General features: G+C 44.1%; 1 protein-coding gene across 3 annotated transcripts in view; it reads right to left on the reverse strand.

Annotated features, from left to right (window-relative positions):
* Positions 1-18011, reverse strand: part of SPATA17 (spermatogenesis associated 17) — a 163770-nt gene that overhangs the window by 79216 nt on the left and 66543 nt on the right. For all 3 annotated transcript variants that reach the window (XM_039530867.1, XM_039530868.1, XM_039530866.1), the window contains exon 6: positions 15421-15544. In XM_039530867.1, coding sequence (XP_039386801.1) covers positions 15421-15544 — 124 coding nt within the window. The remainder of the gene's footprint in view (positions 1-15420; positions 15545-18011) is intronic.

Raw genomic sequence — 18011 nt, forward strand, 5'->3', positions numbered from 1 at the left:
TACATAATAAATATCACATTTTATCTCTGAAGCGGATGAATTCTAAAAAATTGTAGACCAGTGTAATTAGATTGACTTCAGTTGAGTTATACCAGGGATAAATGTAGTGCTCTGTGTCTGAACAGTTTACTCTGTAACTGTTCTAGATTGTAAATTCCTTGGGGCATGGACTCTGTCTTCTGTGTTTGCACAGCACCAAGCCGAAAGTTGACATTCAACTTATAACTCCCTCTGTTCAGGTTTCAGAGGGGAAGCCGTGTTAGTCTGTATCAACAAAAACAACCAGGAGTCCTTGTGGCACCTGAGAGACTAACCAATTTTTTTGGGCATAAGCTTTCATGGGCTATAACCCACTTCCATCAGATGCATGATGAAGTGGGTTATGGCCCACAAAAGCTTATGCCCAAATAAATTGGTTAGTCTCTATGGTGCCACAAGGACTTCTCGTTTTTTCCCTCTGTCCAATTACTCACCAGTGGAATAATCCCAGCCTCTTGCTGGCACAAATGACTGTAATACACAGAAGAGAACTTTTTCACAGATCTTTGCTATGTACACATTTCATAGGTCACTCAGCCTATCGCTTAAAGTCTGCCACTAATGCTACCCACAGGATTGCAGCAACTGGTACATTGCCTGGAGAAAACAAACCACAGATTATACAATTTTGATGCAGAAAAAGGACCTTTAGGTAGCAGGAATTTTTAAAGAGTGATTTTACAAAAATACAGGTCTCAACTATTCTTTGAACACATGGGCCTGCTTTGTATGCCTAGTAGCAGTGAAGTGCCTAGCAATTATGTGGCAAAAATTGGTCCTGCTAGTGAAGGCAGGGGGCTGGACTCAATGACCTTTCAAGGTCCCTTCCAGTTCTAGGAGATTGGTATGTCTCCTTTTAAAAAAAATATATGTGCCTAGCAGGAGCTCCAGGAGCTTTTGTTTCTTGTCCAGGAACAATGTCTCCAAGAGGTCACAAGGATCCCTGTTACTGCATTATATTTTTAGAGGGGACAGCATGAACCCAGCAGCTGGGCCATTCCCACCTCATCCCACTCCCTTTGGGTTAATCGGCACAGGCAGCAGCACTAGACAAGAACAGTCTTTCTTAGGAGAGCACAAAGACTGTAATTATGCCTGCCCCCCCGCCCCTGGGGCACAAAGGGTGTGTGAAAAAGATCTTGTGACCCTTCTATCTTGCAGCCCTGTGCAGAGGCTGGCATAGTCTAGACCTCCGTATGCAGGTGAATGTATATGCCAAAGATGACTTTGATGTGGCACAGCAAGACCAATGAGACTTGCTGATCAAACATATATTTGGCAAGTACTGTAAGACAGACTTAATGTAGACTGAGAATCCTTTGAAAATAATCATTTATGAAAACAGACTATAGAACTATAAAGAAAAGAGAAAAGTACATTACTTACTAATACTATTAAAATGTAACTGAAAGTCTGTTGGAGAGCAAGGAAAGCTCACACTCCCTTTTTAATTTAAATGGAATCTGTAATGGTACAAGCTTTGGAAAGTCACGTGAGACATCTGACTTGGTGACAAGTAGGTGAGGAGTGTGTATAAAACACCCACAGATAGGTGATTGGGGGTGCCTCTACTTTTGAACTAAAGTGGTTACATTTTTTTATCTCCAGGAAATATGAGTACCTAGGATAAATGATAATTTCAGCCCAGGAATGTTTTAGAGATAGGATAATAATAGGTATAATTGTAAAGGGTAAGAGCTAATTCATTCTTCAAGCTCAGTCCTTGGCCTTTCCTAAACATAGACTGCCAATAGTAACAAATTATGTATGGCCATTTTGTGATGTGGACTGTTCATTTGGGACTAAGCTCAAATGACCAAACCTGTAGACTTGCCTCTTAAACTAAGGATCCAAAGATCAGAGGCCAGTGCTTTATCTACTGAGTCCTCACCTTTATAAGAATAAAACCGCCAGGTGTCCAAAGACAGAGTGAGTGTCAAACAGTGTCACTTCAGACCAATTGTTTTTCAAGTGCTTACAGGACCACACTAGATTAATCAGGTGTGCCTTTTGAATATTCGTTATTAGGCTTTGGTAAGGATATTATTTATACAGTTTTATCCTGATGTAAAAGACGGTTACTTACCTTTGAAACTGTTGTTCTTCGAGATGTGTTGCTCATATCCATTCCAGTTAGGTGTGCGCGCGCCGCATGCACATTCGTCGGAAGACTTTTACCCTAGCAACAGTCAGTGGGTCGGCTGGGCGCCCCCTGGAGTGGCGCCACTATGGCACCGGATATATACCCCAGCCGACCCACCCGACCCTCAGTTCCTTCTTGCCGGCTACTCCGACAGTGGGAAAGGAGGGTGGGATATGAGCAACACATCTCGAAGAACAACAGTTACAAAGGTAAGTAACCGTCTTTTCTTCTTCGAGTGCTTGCTCATATCCATTCCAGTTAGGTGGATCCCAAGCCTTACCTAGGCGGTGGGGTCGGAGTGAGATGTGGCAGAGTGTAGAACCACCGAGCCAAAGGCTGCAGCGTCTCTAGACTGCTGGACCAGAGCATAGTGCGAAGCGAAGGTATGAACCGATGACCAGGTCGCTGCACGACATATTTCCTGTATTGGTACATGGGCCAGGAAGGCGGCTGAAGAAGCCTGAGCTCTGGTGGAATGGGCGGTGAGATGGCCCGAGGGAACATGAGCCAAGTCATAGCACGTGTGTATGCACGCCGTCAACCACGAGGAGATCCTCTGAGATGAGATGGGAAGACCTTTCATCCGGTTGGCCACGGCAACGAATAGTTGGGGGGACTTTCGGAACGACCTCGTCCGATCAATATAAAAGGCAAGCGCCCTATGGACATCTAGGGAGTGTAGCTGTTGCTCCCGTAGGGATGCATGCGGCTTCGGAAAGAAGACCGGGAGGAAGATGTCCTGATTGGTGTGGAAAGCTGATACCACTTTCGGGAGGAACGCTGGATGCGGACGCAACTGTACCTTGTCCTTGTGAAACACAGTATAGGGCGGGTCCACCGTGAGCACTCGGAGTTCGGAGACCCGCCTGGCCGATGTAATGGCTACCAAGAATACTGTCTTCCAGGACAGGTACAGCAGTGAACAGGTGGCCAAGGGCTCAAAAGGTGGAGACATGAGCCTATTGAGGACCAGGCTGAGGTCCCAGGTTGGAGCCGGGTAGCGCACCTGAGGATAGAGACGCTCAAGGCCCTTATGGAATCTGGCGGCTAATGGGTGAGAAAAAACTGTGTGGCCACTCTCTCCTGGGTGGAAAGCTGAAATGGCCGCTAGGTGTACCCGCAAGGAGGACAATGCCAAGCCCTGCTGCTTGAGGGACCAAAGGTAGTCTAAGATAGCTGGAATAGGAAGCTCCGAGGGGCGAGCGTTTCATGCCTGGGCCCAGCAAGAGAAGCGTTTCCACTTGGCTAGGTATGTAGAGCGAGTGGAAGGCTTCCTGCTGCTCAATAGGAAATGTTGCACAGGAGCAGAGCAGCTTAACTCCGATCCTCCTAGCCATGCAGGAGCCATGCCGTGAGATGGAGGGCCGGCAAGTTCGGGTGATGGAGATTGCCGTGATCCTGGGTTATGAGATCTGGGTGAAGCGGCAGAGGAATTGGGCTGGCTATAGAGAAGTGGAGCAGTGCGGTGTACCAGTGCTGTCTGGGCCATGCTGGCGCGATCATAATGAGATGCGCTTTGTCCTGGCGGAGCTTCATCAGGACTCTGTGGACTAGGGGGAATGGGGGAAAGGCGTAGAGGAGATGGCGCCTCCAGGACATGAGGAATGCGTCCGAAAGGGACCCGGGTGACAGGCCTTGGAAGGAGCAGAAGTCCTGGCATTTCCGGTTCGCTCGAGAGGCGAACAGGTCTATCCAGGGAAACCCCCACTGTTGGAAAATTGCACGAGCAACATCCGGTCTCAGCGACCATTCGTGACACAGAAAAGATCTGCTCAGGCGATCTTCTAAGGTGTTCCTCACGCCGGGGAGGAAAAACGCCACTAGGTCTATTGAGTGGGCTATGAAGAATTCCCACAGTTGCATCGTCTCCTGACAAAGTGGGGAAGATCGAGTTCCCCCCTGCTTGTTGATATAATACATGGCCATTGTGTTGTCCATAAAGACTGAGACACAACGGCCGCTGAGTTGGTTCTGAAACACCTGGCACGCGAGGCGTACCGCGCGTAGCTCTTGGACGTTGATGTGAAGCTTCAACTCCTGCGATGACCAGAGGCCCTGTGTGCGAAGGTGGCTGAGGTGAGCCCCCCATCCGAGGGACGAGGCGTCTGTCATCAGGGAGAGCGAGGGCTGGGGTGGATGGAATGGCATCCCTGCACACACTTGGGATGGGGCCAGCCACCAGTCCAGAGAGCGTAGGGTGCTCAGTGGAACGGTGAGCAGAGTGTCTAGAGGATCCCTGTTTGGGCGATATACGGAGTTGAGCCACGTCTGGAGGCGGCGAAGGTGGAGCCTGGCGTGTTTGGTTACGTAAGTACATGCCGCCATGTGGCCCAGAAGGCTGAGGCAGGTACGGACCGAGGTCATGGGGGGAGGTCCGAAGCCCCTGAATGATCTGCGTGAGGGCCTGGAATCAAGGCTGAGGTAGGTAGGCCCTGGCTAGAGAAGAGTCCAGGGTGGCTCCTATAAAATCTAGCCTCTGGGTGGGGATCAAGGTGGACTTTTCCACATTGAGCAACAGGCCCAGCCGCGTGAATAGGTCCTTGATCACAGCTACATGCCGCTGCACTTGGATCTGTGAATGTCCCCTGATAAGCCAGCCGTCTAGGTAGGGAAATATGCAGATGCCGCGCTGATGGAGGTGGGCGGCGATGACGGCCATACATTTCCTGAATACCCTTGGGGCCGTGGATAGGCCAAAGGGAAAGACAGCAAATTGGAAGTGAAGGTGATTGAGCCTAAACCGGAGGAAACGCCTGTGCGGGGGGAAGATGGCGATGTGAAAATAAGCGTCCTTCATATCGAGGGCGGCATACCAGTCTCCAGGATCCAAGGCCGGGATGATGGTCCCCAGGGAGACCATGCGGAACTTCAACTTTATCAGAAATTTGTTGAGGCCTCGCAGGTCTAGGATAGGTCTGAGGCCCCCTTTGGACTTGGGGATCAAGAAGTAACAGGAATAAAACCCTGCGCCTCTTTCTGTCTCTGGAACCTCCTCTATCACTCCGATAGCGAGGAGCGTCTGCACCTCTTGTAAGAGGAGTTGCTCGTGAGAGGGGTCCCTGAAGAGGGACCGGGAAGGAGGGTGGGAAGGTGGGGGTGAAACGAATTGGAGGTGGTATCCACGTTCCACTGTGCATAGGACCCAGGCATCTGAGGTCAGCCGAGTCCACGCCGGGAGGAAGTAGGAAAGGCGGTTGGAAAAAGGAGGGAAAGGCTCCTGTGTGGAAGCTGGTAGGCACACCTTCAAAAGGACGACTTTGGCCCTGCCGGTGGCTTGGAGGGACCGTGGCTCTGGGATGGCTGGGGTCCAGACTGACGTCTACGCCCCCCCTGACCATGTCGCCGCCCAGAGTCTTGTCTGTATCTGGCCATAAAGTAAGGTCGGTACGGTTGGGGGCGGAAGGGACGTTGCTGGGTCACCGGGGTGTGCATCCCTAGGGTGCGCATAATGACCCTGTTATCCTTCAGGCTTTGGAGCCTGGGATTGGTTTTCTTGGAGAACAAACCCTTGCAGTCGAAGGGCAAGTCCTGGAGTGTATACTGCAATTCTGGGGGAAGATTGGAAACTTGCAGCCAGGAGATGCGCCGCATGGTAATTCCAGAGGCCAGAGTCTGGGCCACTGAGTCAGCCGCATCCAAGGAGGCTTGCAAGGATGTACGAGCCACCTTTTTACCCTCTTCCAGGAAAGCGGCAAATTCCTGGCATGAGTCCTGGGGGAGTAGTTCCTGGAACTTAGCCACCTCCGTCCAGGTGTTATGGCTGTAACGGCTCAATAAGGCCTGCTGGTTAGCCACTCGAAGTTGTAGGGTGCCCGCAGAGTAAACTTTGCGGCCGAGAAGGTCCATCCGTCTAGCCTCCCTAGACTTAGGGGCTGGGGCTTGCTGTCCGTGATGCTCCCTTTCGTTGACCGATTGGACAACGAGCGACGAGGGGGGAGGGGGGACGTATAAGTACTCAGACCCCCTAGAGGGTACCATATATTTTCGTTCCACCCCTTTTGCCATCAGAGGGTTGGAGGCAGGTGATTGCCAAAGGGTGTCAGCATTAGCTTGAATGGTCTTGATGAACGGTAGAGCTACCCTAGTTGGAGCGTCTGCCGATAAAATGCTGACGACAGGGTCCTCCGCCTCTGGCACTTCCTCTGCTTGAATGTCCATACTCAGTGCCACCCTGCGAAGGAGGTCCTGGTGGGCCCTTAAATCTATTGGAGGAGGCCCTGAGGAGGAGGTCCCCGCTACTGCTTCATCCGGCGAGGAGGATAAAGAGAACCCTGGGATGAGCGTGTCCTGTCCCTCCTCTGGTTCCTGGGATGGCTCTTGCTCAAGTGGCGCAGGAGAAGTTGGGAGGAGTGACGGTGGTACCTCTGTCTCAGCCAGGGGGCGGCTCACTGCGGCCTCCGGGATACGTGGCTCTGATGGCCCTGTGTGAGTGGGAGGCAGCGGAGCACCTTGGGCCTCATGGTAAGCCCAAGGAGTCCAAAAACCCCATTGTTGAGGGTCTTGGTCTGGGTACCGGGTCTCCTGGAAGACTCCCGTGGGCACCTGAGAATCATGCTCATCAGCATAATAACTGTCAGCATGTGATGAGACCGACGCATGCCTGGAGGGCCACGGAGGAGCGGAGAAGCCTTGCGCCGACGTGCCTACTGACCTTGTTCCCCTGCGTTCTGGTGACCGGTGCCGGGAGTCAGCGCGGTAGCGAGAGCGAGATCAGGACCTACAACCGGGCCGGTGCCGGGAGGTTGACCGAGATCTCAAGTCGTGGTGTCTAGAGTGGCTCCGAGAGGCACGGTGTCTGTAGCGGTACCGGGATCTGGAACGGTGCCATGAGTACCGAGTTGGGGAGCGGGAAAACAATCGGTGCCGCGAGTCTGAGCGGTGCCGCGTACCAGAGCGGTGCTGGGACTGCGAGCAGTGCTGAGATCGACGGAGAGAATGAGATCGTCGATGGGACCGGGAGCGTCCGCGGGAGCGCGAGCGGGAGCGGTGCCGGTCCGACTCGGTGCCAGGAGGTGGTCTGAGCAAGGACGGCTTGCCAATGGAATGGAGCGCCCGCACCGGCGGTGCCGGGGGCGGAGGCAATGCTGGGTCCATCATGGCAATAAGGTCCTTTGCCGCTGCGAAGGCCTCTGGAGTCGACGGCATTGTGAGCTCTACCACGGCGGGTGCCGGGGAGGACACAGGTTCCGGATTCAATGGTCTCTGCGGGACCGGAGTCGACGGTACCGGCAGAATGGTCGGTGCCGGAGTAGTCGGTGCCGCGGCAGGTTTCGGTGCCGGGCAGTCCGATCAGGTCGCACTCTGCTGTCTCGGAGCGGGCAGTGCCAAGGTGGCAGCGGCCTTCGCTTTCTTCGCCTTAGGCGAGAGGGAGCGCCTCGGGGCTGATTTTGGTGCTGACGGCGCTCATGGCTTGTGCAGGGAAGAGTGGCCCGGTGCCGAGGAGGTGCTCCTAGAGTCCGATGGAGTGGTGGACGGTGCCGAAGACAGAGGGGTTAAGGCCGCCTCCATGAGGAGCTGTTTAAGTCTGATGTCTCGCTCCTTCTTGGTGCATGGCTTGAAAGCCTTGCAAATGGGGCACTTAGCAGATAAGTGCGACTCTCCAAGGCACTTCAAACAGGAGTCGTGTGGATCTCCTGTTGGCATAGGCCTGTGGCAGGCCGAGCACGGCTTGAAACCCGGGGAGCCGGGCATGTGCTCCGGTCCCAGGCGCGGGAAAGGGGCTAATCCCCGAACCCGCTAACTAATATAACACTAAATAACTAACAACTAGTAAATAAAGAAAAACTGATAAAGAAATATAACGAACTATGTATAAAATCACTAAGAGGATAACTATGAGGAAGCTAGGGAAGTGGAGGTCAGCTATGCCGCACTCCACTGTTCCAACGACCGACACGGGCGGTAAGAAGGAACTGAGGGTCGGGTGGGTCGACTGGGGTATATATCCGGTGCCATAGTGGCGCCACTCCAGGGGGCGCCCAGCCGACCCACTGAGTGTTGCTAGGGTAAAAATCTTCCGATGAACGTGCATGCGGCACGCACACCTAACTGGAATGGATATGAGCAAGCACTCGAAGAAGAACTTCACTGACTTAGCTTCTGATTTACACTAGTCTAAATGAGAGGATAATCAGTCCCTCAGTACCATTCCTATTTGTTATGGTCTCTGCTTCTAGGAACAAATGCAATTGAAAAAATAAAAACAATGTACTCAGTAGTTATTTGACTTGTGCTAAATTAATCTTCAACACTCTTTCAGACAAAGCAGAACTGAAAAGAGACCTGAAGGTATTCTTTTTTTTTTCTGCATGAATTGACAAACATGATAAATCAGTAGATAATGTTATATGTGAGTGAGTCACTGAATGCTGCAAATCAGTGACTCATTTATGATTTCTACAATAACAATAATAAAGAAAAAAAGACAAAACTGATATAAAAGCCTATGGAACCCTCAACCTGCAGCAGAATAGCTACACCTTTACCTTATTCAGAAAGTGAGCTATAGGTCTGTATAGCAAACTCAATCAACCTTGCAAGCAATGCATCCATAGCCTTGAAAGTGAATTGACAAAGGTATAGCTGGAAATTAGGCCTTATATCCAAACATAGAATCTTACCAGGCCTTCCAGTGTGGGCCTGGCTAAGTTCATGGACTAAAGAATCTGTCTTAAGGAAGGCAGACACAAAACCTTTTCAAGCCCAGGGTAGTTACTATGAACATAAGGACCTTGGTCAGTATAAATTTATCAGTGTTTACTCTCAAGCTATGAAAATCTCCTGCAGGGCATGAATGACTCTGATATAAGACTGGCCTCTTGAGAGCCAGGTGCTTAAGCATACTAAGTCCCTGACACTATAGCTGGACTGAATCACAGCTAAACACTGGTTGAAAATCATAGGGACTACTGCCAGTCCAAAAAGTAGCAACTTTGTTTTGTTATTCGTGGTTTCCCAACAAAACTTCACAGATTTTTCTTAGATTTTAAGATAAGAAGGGACCATGTAATCACCTAAACTGATCTCCTGAATAACAGAGGCTCATCAGAAGCAGCAAAGAATCCTGTGGCACCTTATAGACTAACAGACGTTTTGCAGCATGAGCTTTCGTGGGTGAATACCCACTTCTTCGGATGTGGATGACTTGCATCCGAAGAAGTGGGTATTCACCCACGAAAGCTCATGCTGCAAAACGTCTGTTAGTCTATAAGGTGCCACAGGATTCTTTGCTTCTACAGAACCAGACTAACACGGCTACCCCTCTGATATAAGAGGCTCATCAGTTTTTAAGCTGATCAGGTCAGAACCTTCAAACTGCATGACAGTGCCCTTGGCATTGCACTTCAGCAGAACAATCTGAATTCTGACAGTAGGAGTGTTCCTATAAGTGAGACGCTGTAGCTAGAGATTTAGAAGCTATATCAGAGATTTCAAAAAAAGCCCTAACGGTATGCTTTGACACTTCTTGACCTTCTTAAAAGCGCTCCAAAAATTTCTGTTTCTGTCCTCAGGAAAGTGCTGAAGACATCTTGGACCATAAAAAAAAAGTATACTTTGTCTCACCATTTAGTAATTAGAAGCACATAAAGTCAAGGCTGCCAAGAAGTGGGCCTTCCTTCCAAAAAGCTCAAAGTGTTTACATTCCTTTTTCTCAGGAAAGGAAGACACCTTTCCCAAATTAGACTTTCCAACCATTGCTGAGATCATTAAAATGCCAAGGTAAAAGGTAGAAAAAAATAATTCTAATTATTCTCTCAGTATTCAATAGAAGGAGTTGAGCTTCCCTGAGGCAGAGACAGTTGAAGCAGAATGATTCTACACTTCCTTTGCAGACTCTAACAAGCAGTCTTTAATAGGGAAACCTACCTTGTTCTTCTCTTGAAGCTCTGTTATCAAGGAGTTTATGAGGATTCTCTGTTTAGGAGCTTCCAAAAGAATGTCAAGAGAAACTGATACCCTACAAAATGAGCCTTGGAACCCTAAGTGTCACTGAGAGGAGAGGAAGAGGCAGTCAGCACAGCCTCCTCAGGAGATGGGGAACAATAGGGCATTTCAGAGGACTTCTCAACAGTATCCTCCTCTGACAAAGTGATGGATGTCACATCCTGTAAAACCGCAGAACTAGGAGAAGCAGTCTTCTTGATGTTTATAGGAGGTGCAAACCTAGGGCTTGTCAGCAATGAAGACACAGGTCTCTTACCAGCCCCCTCTTACTGAGGACCCCTCTTCTCTTGGTGTTACAGAAGAAGGAGGTTGAGGACTACAGGGACAAAAAATCAAAAGGGCACAATACCCAGAGAATGAAACTGCCCTGGTAAGTTTTCCAGGCAGGCAGAGAAATGGCTGAACAGAAGATCCTGTACCTCAATCAGGAGCACTAGGAAGAACACCAGCAGAACTGAATGAACCAACGTTTCTAAGAACAGAGGGTCTCACATGTTTGAATGTGTTTCTGCTCTTGGATAAATAGAGGATCCCATGGAATTGTTGACAATATCAGTCTAGCTGATCCCAGCTTGGTGGATCCCAGAGGAGAAAGGACTGGGCTTGGAACCAAAGATGGATGAGTCCTTCAGTGTGAGATTATGAGCTTGGGGCAACCCAGATGGCCAATAATGCTCAAAGAGGTTCTGTGGCTGTGTGGCCAGGCTTACAACTCCCACATTATGCCTCTGTGGAAGTAATGTCATGAAGGAAAACTTTCATCGTTTGGGCTGCAATTTTCCATACTTGGTCTCTATACAAAGATGAATTTGGTAGTGAAAAGTTGAGCAAAATCAGTTCCACTGTTTAGGAGCAGAAGGAGAATGGGAAATGTGTATTTTTTCCCCATCACCTTACATGGTAGTGTGGAGGAAAAGCAGGACAGGGGTGAGGCAATACTATTCCACTGATTCACCATTCCTTCCAATGACACAGACAATTATAATAGTAGAGGTTACTTAAGCCTTTGACATACAGAGTGTCTCCATAGCTGCTAGAGCCCTGGATTTGGTCTGACTTTCACTGCTATTGTGTTGTGTGCCCAAGTACATCTGGGAATATGAGCTGTTAGAATCATGCAGTGACTGAGACATGCAGTCTCTTGTCCCATCAAGCATGGCCTTTTCAAACCCAATCCTGTGAAGTGCTGGACAATTCCTTTAAGGTGCTGAGCTCCTTCACCTTCCATTGATTTCAAAGGCAGCTACAGTTTCTCAGCACTTTGGAAAATTGGCCTCTTAATCCATTTGCCACATTTACTTGCTAATATGTACTTAGAGGAGACCAGGTAAAACCTGCACACTTATATCTGAGTTCACTGATACAAAGAGAGAAAAGCAGATATATTGTACATATTCATAATTGAAACATTAAATTAAAAAATCTTTTTAAAATATTAATTATATTTAAAAGGGATCCATTAACACAATAGTACCAATTTGAACACTGCAATTATGCACTGATAACAAACTTAGCTTAAGAAACTGTTCATGATTTGATTTATAAATGTAAAAAAAGAAATAATAAAATAAAAATATAAAATAGACCTGTGGGACTTTTTTTTACTCTATAATGTGCTGCCAAAATTTGTATTGAAAGAAATAATCTGAACAAAGGCAGAGTTTTTGCTAACCTTGTCATGCAATTTTTAGCTCCTTGCATTTTTAAGGTATCTTGTTCATCATAAAACACAGCGCTTATATTGTTCATTTAAAAGCAGATAAGGAAAATATTGTTGAGCATAACTACATATAAGCTTATTAAAATCCAAAAGAGAGGAGTTCTGTTTTTCTAATAGAATTTAGACTGATAACAGTTTTGACACCTTTTCAAGATATTTCTTTCTATATTCCACAATGGAATCTCTTGCAAAAAGCAACCAGTAGGTGGAGCAGACAACATAATTTATTACTTGATAACAAGGGCATGAAGTCTGTAGCAGGTTTCTTCATAATTATGGGAATCATGTAGGAGAAATTTTCTTCAAACAAAGGAAGCTCATATATGTTAGTTGTTACTTGTCTAGTTATTGAAGCTATTGATACATAGAGCAAGTTGATTAAAAGCTCAGTATTTCATAAGCATAGAATTTTAGAGTTCATAATTTATTTCTCCAGGTATTATTTTCCAACTAACTTAGTTTTATTCAAATGAAAAATCACTCTCTATTTTCAAACCTCCTCTTATAGCTACAAAGTTTGGTCTGTATTTGTGGTGCATGAACAACACCAGCTACATAGAGACAAAAAATAGATATGTTTATTTTTCTAAAGCTGTAAAATTTATTTATGTTTTGAAGTTAGTGGGATGCATAACAAACAGTTTTCAGGGAACAATGTTGATTAAGTGTGTGACAACAAATTAACCCTATTACTGCTAGTAAATATTGATTATGCAAATATGCTCAAATGTTTAGATTTCTTCTGAAATGTAATTGTTCAGAAGATACCCTTATTTTTAAATTAATAAATTCATAAAGGTCTGTTAATTCAAGCACTAATGTATAGCTGAAGTAATCATGTATCTGTGTTAAAATGTTTGTATAAATACAGTGCATATGTACAAACATCAACACTAAATTGCTATATTATTGCAAATTCTTATAAATAAATTGAGTTCATTATTTACCAACAAATATAGTAAAATGGTCATTTAAAAATGTACTATAATATGGGTTTTTTATATATATATATACTCTGTTAAAAGCTATCACTGAGTTTATTGATCCATGTTTTATTTATTGTAAGCATGACATAGGTTAGACAAAGTGTTACACTATATTAAATACTACATTAATTTGTAGCCTTTGTAAAAATGTAACTGTTGAACTTGTAAGCACTGAGGCGCTCTAGTATTCAAATTGTTGCAGTCACAATGGCAGTCAATTTTAATGTTTGTGCTGCAGAACATAAGGAAAAGACATCAACATGATATCTCAAGCATTAGCCCCACAAGCATCTAAAGCTACAATTCTGAATAGTCTGTGGAAGACTGACTTCTTCAGATCTATGATAGCCTATTTTTAGTCTACAGATGTTAATTTTTAGCAACATTTGGGACTTCCTGAATTATAGAAGATCCTAAAATAATGTTGTCAGTATTTTGCTTGAAATTTTATTTCTCATTCAGCTATGGTAAAATGTTTATGGAATAGATGATGGAAATAGCAACAGCAGAAAATACTGATATTTAATATCAATAACCATTAAGATTATATTATTTAACTATCTGTCACAAAGAAGCAAATCAATAAGGAAAGGAGCTAAGAAAAAAACTCCAAAATCATATTTCAATACTTTTGCTAAACTCGTTCATTTATATCAAACCATCTTGCTGCATGAAGAGGCAAAGTGCAGATACAGCAATTTAAATGAGTGCCAGTAATGTACAGGAATTTAACTTATTTTTTTCTTATTAGGTATAATAGAGGGGATATTTTTTTAAAAATAAAAAAATGATAGCTCAGTTCCTGGATCAGAATTCACTACCTAACTGTGACTTCCGTGGCAAATTTTGTGGCCTCAGAGTCACCCTGGCAGTGAGCAAAACCGGAGTGTTTTTAGTTCTGCAAAGCCTTGTTTGTCAAGCTTTGCTTTTGCTAAATCAGAAACCAACTCCATCAGACCACTATGCTTACTGCTGCCCTCCACCAGGAAAACCTTAACTTGAGGACTGAGGTACAAATGCTGCTTGCCATCCCTTATAGATGAATCTTGGGGTGTAAAAGTCCCCACTGGTAAAGGAAACTGGAGTTTTCTAACCTGGCACTATCAGGAACAAAATGAGTTCATTATATTTTAGACCATAAGTCATTCAGTTCATCTCACTAGCCATCTAAAAGAATGGTGAACATTCCATAGTTTAATTTTTCAGATACTAAAGGTCTAGAACATTTTATTCACATTAACACTTGGTTTGTTAGGCTGCCTTATTTCTAATATTTTTGCTTGATGTATCTGCTTAATATTGGAATTATTATAAAAAAAAAGTTATTTTTTCCAAATAATGGTCCAAGAAAATGTAAAGACTTTAAGAACATTCTATGTGGAAAATGTACTATTTCTACAGCTGGCCAAATTATTTGTGGTGAATAATATTCAATTACTAACTTAGGCCTTTTCTCTGTTTGCAAATTGCTTCTGAACAGACCTTGAATTTTAGTAATTTTGCAATTAAAGATACTCATTTTACTAATGCATTCACTTTTCAAAACTGACATACAATTAATACAAACAAGTTTCAAACCATGGGTCGATCATAAATGATTCAAAAACACTGAAAAAGGCTAAATTTGCTGCCACTGAGTCACATGGTATTGTTCCTGCTCCCTGATCGGATGACTGATAATTTTTATTGTAACAAATAACTAACAATGAGTAGCAAACAACAAATAGGAAATAATGAATAACAAATGTTTTGTTCATGCCTGAAATTTCACATGGAAAGACAGGTATTCACGTGAAGAACAAATATTCACCAAACAATCATGGAAAGAAAAATACATTTGCACAAATGTTCACAAATAGGGACTAGCAAGGAACACAAATATAGTCAAAATAGAACAGCCCTTCAAAATTTGAACAAATGTTCTTAAATCCTGTTTTACCATATAAATTCAGCTCTATTAATTACTAACAAATTTCACTTCCTGTCAACCACATTGTATAGGAAGACTTGAAAAGTCTAGAAGTTTTAGCAGTGCAAGCAAATTAATCAGTAAATATTCAAAATTCCAGATGCATACCTATGTGAAAATAATCAAGGTAAATGTGCTGATCCAGGCAGTTCTGTGAAAAGCTTTAGCTGAAACCCTATATTTACAATGTATTTTAAAACACAGCAGAAGAGCACAATATCAATCCAATCATTAGCTCAATTAAAAAAGAAAAAATGAAACCTCTCCTCAGCTTAATAACTTGTTAGTTCTTGACAAGTGCAACCACACAACAATAAGCCAGTCAAAATGAGTTTTTAAAACGAGGTTATGCCCTTCGTGTTGTGTTATCACAGTGGCAGATCAAACTGCTGACTTGGACTCTTTCTGCCAGCAGCGCTGTTACTGCCTCTGTGAAGCTGCTGTCACAGAATAGTCATGGTACCTGCTCCCACCTATAGAAAAGCACTAAATTGAACTCAAAGTAGTGTCTTTGTGATATCTTTTCAACAAGTCATGTCCCATTCAGCCTGCTAGTTTATCTCTGTCAGGCTGGGGGCCCAAGTGGTTTGCATGAGCTGTCAGGGACAGGTATACCAACCTGCTCTGTGCTGAGGAGGTAATGCATCTTTCGGGCTTGGTGATCCTTTTTCTTTTCTTCCCTTTCTAGGTCTTTTTTCTCCTTTTCTTTCTCCTTCATCTCTGCAAACTCCTCTAGTTCTTTCCTGCATCAAAACAACTCTTCATTATTTACAGTCCAGAGGTGAAAAAAGATGCTAACACTTTTTGTTTTTTAATTCTTTCACAGCTGGTTTTCCATGGCATTCAATGTGCTGCCCTCATCCATTAACAATCAATGGAAATCAGTGGAATGTTAAAATCTACTTGGTACATTTTGCAGTATAGCAGATGGATTCTATATGTATGTAACTAACATTTGGTACCATTAAAGTGGTTAAATCTACATTCTATGTGTATTGTACTGTATACTGTATCTATTCATAATTCATTCATGTATATTCTTTAGCTTTTATTTTGAGGATGATTTTGATGGTATTATTTAAATATTTTGATAAAACAGAAGTAATCGATATTCTGTGCACTGTTTTATCAAAAATCATTTTACCTTGAGTTTATTTTAATGCAATAACTTCTTTCAAATGGACATCAGCATTGTAAATTGATAGTTTATATTTCAGCTAGTACCTTGTGACAGAGTGACAGATCATGACCCTCTGACAGACCCTCTACCCCTTCTGCCCTTGTGTGAGCAGAAGGATTAGAAGGAGGAAGGGTAAGCTTGACTATTTGATATCCCTCTCATTGCTGGATCACTGAGCCCTCTGCAGGGTTGAGGATCTGTGCATGGAGAAGGGTTGGGGCATGGCATGCAGGCAGGTGAGCGGGGTCCAGAGGCATACACCTTTCTTCATTAAATACACGTGAAGTCCTTGGGAAAGACACATGCAATATTAACTTTCTTGGTGATCTCCCTCCTCAGCGTGGAGCCTTTCTGACCAGGGTAGTACAGAGCAGCCCCAACCATGAGGAGTCCACAGCAAAGCCACTGTCAAGAAAACAGGTTGTGGGGCAGGGGTTCCTGGAGCCAGTGTGGAGGGACACAAGGTCTGCTGAGCAAATGTTCCTGTGCCTCCAGTAGTTCTTGGAAGAGCCACAGATAGCAAGAGGCTGATCCCACTGTCTGCTTTGCAGGGGAACGGCAAGCCCATATTTCCAGTAGAACAACCTGAGGTAAAATTTGCAGAGATTTTCTCATCAATGGCTTCTTCACATTGATTTTCTCCAAGAGGACCAGTCTGGCCCCAAATTATGCAAAATTGTAGAGTAAATTAATGTCCTATACTAAGCATAATTCAGTGTTATAGTTCACAGTGCATGTGTATTGAATTATTTTGATCCAGTTAAAAGAGGTTAGCTTGATTAACATATGTTGTTATCGTTCTTAAGAAACAGCTAGTTCAAATTAACCTGTGTGTGAAAGACACCAGCTTTGTTCAGTGATTAGGTGAGTAAATTCTGGCCTTTTTTCAGAATATGTTACATAAAATAAAAAGTGAAGACAAATGCTCAGTTCATATGTCTGGATAGTAAATAACACAGCAAAAAGGTATCTGGGATCTGATACTTCTCCCATTGACTTCAAGGAGAGCAGGATTTGGCCCCTGGAGAACAAGGATCAAATCAGGCAAATATTTAAGCATGTGTATGTAACTTAACTTTACTGATGTGAGTAATCCTACAGGCAAGTCAAGTTACCTCAGTCAGTGTTTGCAGGATTGGGCTCCAGCTTTGTAATGCTAGCTGTTATAATTATCATAATGTTAATTTAATCCACAAAAAACATGTGAAATGGTAATAAATGCCTTATAAATATATGAACTCTGTTAAAATAAATTCTTAAAGAAAATACATATTAAAATTGTATCATTTTATATTTGATTCATGCTACAGTCTTTCAACTTTTCTTTACCAAAATATTAATCCACAGCACCTGGTAAAATGAGTAAAATGCTAAGTAAATCATGCATGTTTTTTCTTCAAATGTGCAAGACAAAAATAGAATGAAAAGGAAATACATTAAAGGTAGGAAAAGATGTATAGGTCTGTTTCAATCTCTGCAAATATTTTTTGTTGCAGTTTACAGTTAAAGGCTGCTAATACAATATTTCATACAAGGTTACTTATGAAGCATACTGACGTTTAAAAATCACCACGCTATGCTTTTGCAGCAGTGTAATTTTTTTCCAACATAAGATTAAATTGCAAAATAAATGAATTACTTAGAGTAGCATGGCCCCCATTTTGCCACCCTTCTCTTGAAAATTGCTTATTAATATGAAAAAAGAAGTTGGAAAATAGCCTCTTTTACTTTATGCATAGCATTTTGGGGCCTCGCAGCGTGCAGACCTGGACTAGCTGCACATTTTAGATTGTATTGGCAAGCGGGTACAATGACCTTTCTGACCTGCATCTCAAGGCTATTATTAATCGCTAAGTAACCTGGTAAAGCCAAACAAATTTGTTTCCATTGAAAGGATCTCTATCTGTGTCTGAGAATTTGTGCTGTATCAAACAAACCTCATTAACTGTGTCCATTTTTGACAAAGAACTAGGAGTTGGAGAGATTGGCGACCTTTCTCTGTCCTTAAGGTACAGACTTCAGAGCAGTTA

This window comes from Mauremys reevesii, linkage group 3 (assembly GCF_016161935.1).
Source record: "Mauremys reevesii isolate NIE-2019 linkage group 3, ASM1616193v1, whole genome shotgun sequence".
Lineage (NCBI taxonomy): Eukaryota > Metazoa > Chordata > Testudines > Geoemydidae > Mauremys > Mauremys reevesii.